The sequence below is a fragment of the Lipotes vexillifer genome, unplaced genomic scaffold (assembly GCF_000442215.2).
Source record: "Lipotes vexillifer unplaced genomic scaffold, Lipotes_vexillifer_v1.1 scaffold53, whole genome shotgun sequence".
Taxonomy (NCBI): Eukaryota; Metazoa; Chordata; class Mammalia; order Artiodactyla; family Lipotidae; genus Lipotes; species Lipotes vexillifer.
Genome location: NW_006791814.1, coordinates 4,320,284 through 4,323,536, shown reverse-complemented (window position 1 = coordinate 4,323,536; position 3,253 = coordinate 4,320,284). Strand labels below are relative to the sequence as shown.

Sequence of the window (3,253 nt, the reverse complement as noted above, 5' to 3'; positions counted from 1 at the left end):
GAACCCGTGTCCCCTGCATTGGCAGGCGGACTCCCAACCACTGCGCCACCAGGGAAGCCCGACATTACCCCTTTTTATCTTCATACTAACTTATGGGTAAGACGCTTTATAGATGAGGGATCCAGAAGAGTTAAATTGCCTCTTCTGGGGTGACACAGTGAAGACATGTCAGAGGCAGAATTTGAATGTGGGTCTCTCTGATTCCCAAGTCCAAGTTTTTAATCATTTTGCTAGACTTTTTTCCAAATCCTCTCTAAGTTCCAGTCTTTTTTGTTTGAATTTTTGCAGTTTCAAGCCACTCTTTTGCCCCACTGCCCCGTCTTTTTTTCTAGAACACTTCTCTGTAGGCCCAGCTCTTCATCTCAACTTAATAAAGTTGCTGAGGAATGTGAGGTATTGATATTTCTGCCTTCTTCTTTCATCCTACCCCAGCTGGCCTGGAAAAACTTGTCTTTTTGTATGGATTTATTCTGGGCCCCAAGAAGAGGTGGCCTGAGGTCTGGATTCAGAAGGGGACCAGAATTTGGTCCTGATCCTGCTACTGATTTTCTAGGTAATTTATGGGCAAGTCCCTTGATTTCTCTGATCAGTTTCCCTGATCTTGAAAGGAGAGCAGGGAGCAACCTAATACAACAAACCCTTCCAGCAAGTCTGTGAAATGATACCTTCATCTGATAGGTGAGCACATGTGATCAGGGGGATTGGATGACTTGTGCAGGATCGCAGGCTGGATTGTAGGTTCTGATGCCCTTTCCACCACACCACTGCTGTTTTCTGAGCAACCGTGCTCTGGTAATTTGAGATGGATTGGAAGTTTTGAATACTTGTGCTTGCTTCTTAAGGGCAAGGATGTATTTTACTTATCTCTTTACTTTGCTATCTCATTCAGGGACTAGCAAAAATAAGAGAAAAAAGAAGATAATTTATAATAAAATTTGATATCGAATGAAAGAGATCATTCATCAATATGGTAACAGGATACTTAGTGAAAAAGGCAAGCTGCAGGAGAGGCAATATGATGCCACTTAGGAAAAGCTTTAAAAGGAAGTGGACTTCGCTGGTGGTCCAGTGGTTAAGACTCTGTGCTTCCACTGCACTGGGTGAGGGTTTGATCCCTGGTCGGGGAACTAAGATCCCATATGCTGTGCGGCATGGCCGGAGGAAAAAAAAAAAAAAGATAGAAAGTGATATTGTGTCTTGCCTGTGAATACCTATGTAATAAAGATAGACATACATGAGAATGTGACATACCAAGTTCAGGATTATGCCAACCTCTGGGGGACTGGGAAGGGGGCAAAGGGAAAAGGGTGGGGCTGAGTGGAGCTTTAGTCATATCAAAAACAAAAAGGTGTAAACAAATAGATTGTATGCTGAGTTTAGTGATGAATATCAACTATCTGTTATACTGGTTTCCATATGTTTCACAGTTTTCAAAGGAGAGCTTGTTTCCTGTTGTTCTGGGTATATGCCTGGGATCAGAATCACTGGGTCAGCACTCGACAGTTTCCACTTTTTGTTTGTTTTCATTATGGCTCATGCTAGTGGGTATGATGTGGCTGAAAAATTATTTTTAAAAATGAAAATCCTTGTGGCCACAGTAAAGGACTTGAGCTTTCTGAGATTCCTAAGGATATGGACTGCCTTTAGGGAAAGGCGGTAATGATTTCTTCCCCATGGGATAGCTTGAGCCCTTCTGCTGATTAAATTCTCTGTAGTCCCGCCAGACCCAGAGGACTTGGCAAAGTCCTCTCTGAGAGGTAGAATTAGATTTTTGTGTCCCCATAACACTTGTCTGGTCCATTTATCATAGCATTTATGACATTTTCGTCTCTTTCTTCTTTATTGGATTTACACGCTTCTTGTACTAAAATTAACACACACACACACACACACACACACACACACCAGGTAGTTACAACATGGATTTCTTTGAGCTATTTCATTTTGATCTTTGGCCTGGTACCACATTCAGTGCTGGACTGAGTGAATGAGCAGATAGATGCTTGATGCCCTGTGAATGGCAGGAAGCTGGGTGTTCTCACTCCCTTGACAGACTTGCCAGCCCATCAGACCAACAAGCCTGATTGGGTTACAGTCATCTCTGCTTGCCCTTTACTAAAGCCCAGAGAGCGCAGGGTGTGGATGCACTCCTGATATCCTGAGGCATCCATTTCCCAGCCTGTTAATAGTGCACTTTCTGCTTCCACTTGGGCAGGTTCTTCAGACCCAGAAAAAGAAAGTGTTCTCTACTCCAACCGAGCAGCATGCCACTTGAAGGACGGGAACTGCATAGACTGCATCAAGGACTGCACTTCGTGAGCGGGCAGGGCTGACTTTGGGGTGTTGGGGGCTCAGGAGGGGAGGCTGGGCTTCTCTGGTCCCACCAAGTTACCTCTGCGACAGATATTAGGAAATGTCACTAAGTGTCAGCAGGTCACTGAGAATAGGAAGCTCTCTTTGGTCCTTGTGGCCCCCGACTTGTGCCTTTGGAGCCTCAGCTCTGCTGCTGAAAGGAGTAGGGTGGGCAGTTAGAGGTAGGCCTTTAAGGCTTTGTGAGATTTGGGGCCTGGGAATGAGGTAGAGTTGCAGACTAGTAACTGGCTTGCTCAAGTTTTTTTTCTGGGGTGGATGTGGGTGAGAGAGGGAAGGAAGGAGAGAAAGAAAGAGGGATGGAGCTTAATAGATAGCCTCGAAAGAAGTAAGCAGTGACCAGGTGTCGAGGGCGTTAAACAATTTTTCCTACTTTCTTCTTCAAGCCAATCTGAGATTGCCTTCATGGTCATCGCTGATCTAGCACATGTACCTTAATGTGTTCTCAGATCTGATATCCTGTGACATTGCCTTAGGTTCATGCCCTGGTGATAGGTGGGAGAGGAGAAGGGTGAGCATGCCCGTGGAGCCTGTGCGCAGTTGACTTTACCAGGCCCTGTGCTAGTTTCCTTCGTGGAGCGCTCATGAGCACTCTGTAGGGTAAGTCAGCCACATCCTTCCCAGGCTAGAACTGGGCTGTGGAGGACTGAGGCCACAGAGTGATGTGCCTGGGGTCACGCGGTTAGTGGCGGAGCTGGAATTCACACACTGCTCCATCTGACTCCAAAGCCTGTTTGTTATTCCCACTCGGCCGCGCTCTATAGAAACGTAGAAGCCTGAAAGCTCCAAGGCACTTATTCTTGACTTCGGGGGATTGCAGCTATGAAAATCGGTGCACACGCGCACTCATTTCACAACAGTAGTGGTTCTCTGCCCTCTTTCC

The 3,253-nt window shown here is 46.0% G+C and overlaps 1 protein-coding gene across 1 annotated transcript in view; it reads left to right on the top strand.

Moving 5' to 3' along the window:
• TOMM34 (translocase of outer mitochondrial membrane 34) overlaps nucleotides 1–3,253 on the top strand; it is a 20,898-nt gene that overhangs the window by 2,331 nt on the left and 15,314 nt on the right. The window contains exon 2 of the mRNA XM_007464782.1: nucleotides 2,216–2,315. Within this exon, the coding sequence (XP_007464844.1) occupies nucleotides 2,216–2,315 (100 nt within the window). The remainder of the gene's footprint in view (nucleotides 1–2,215; nucleotides 2,316–3,253) is intronic.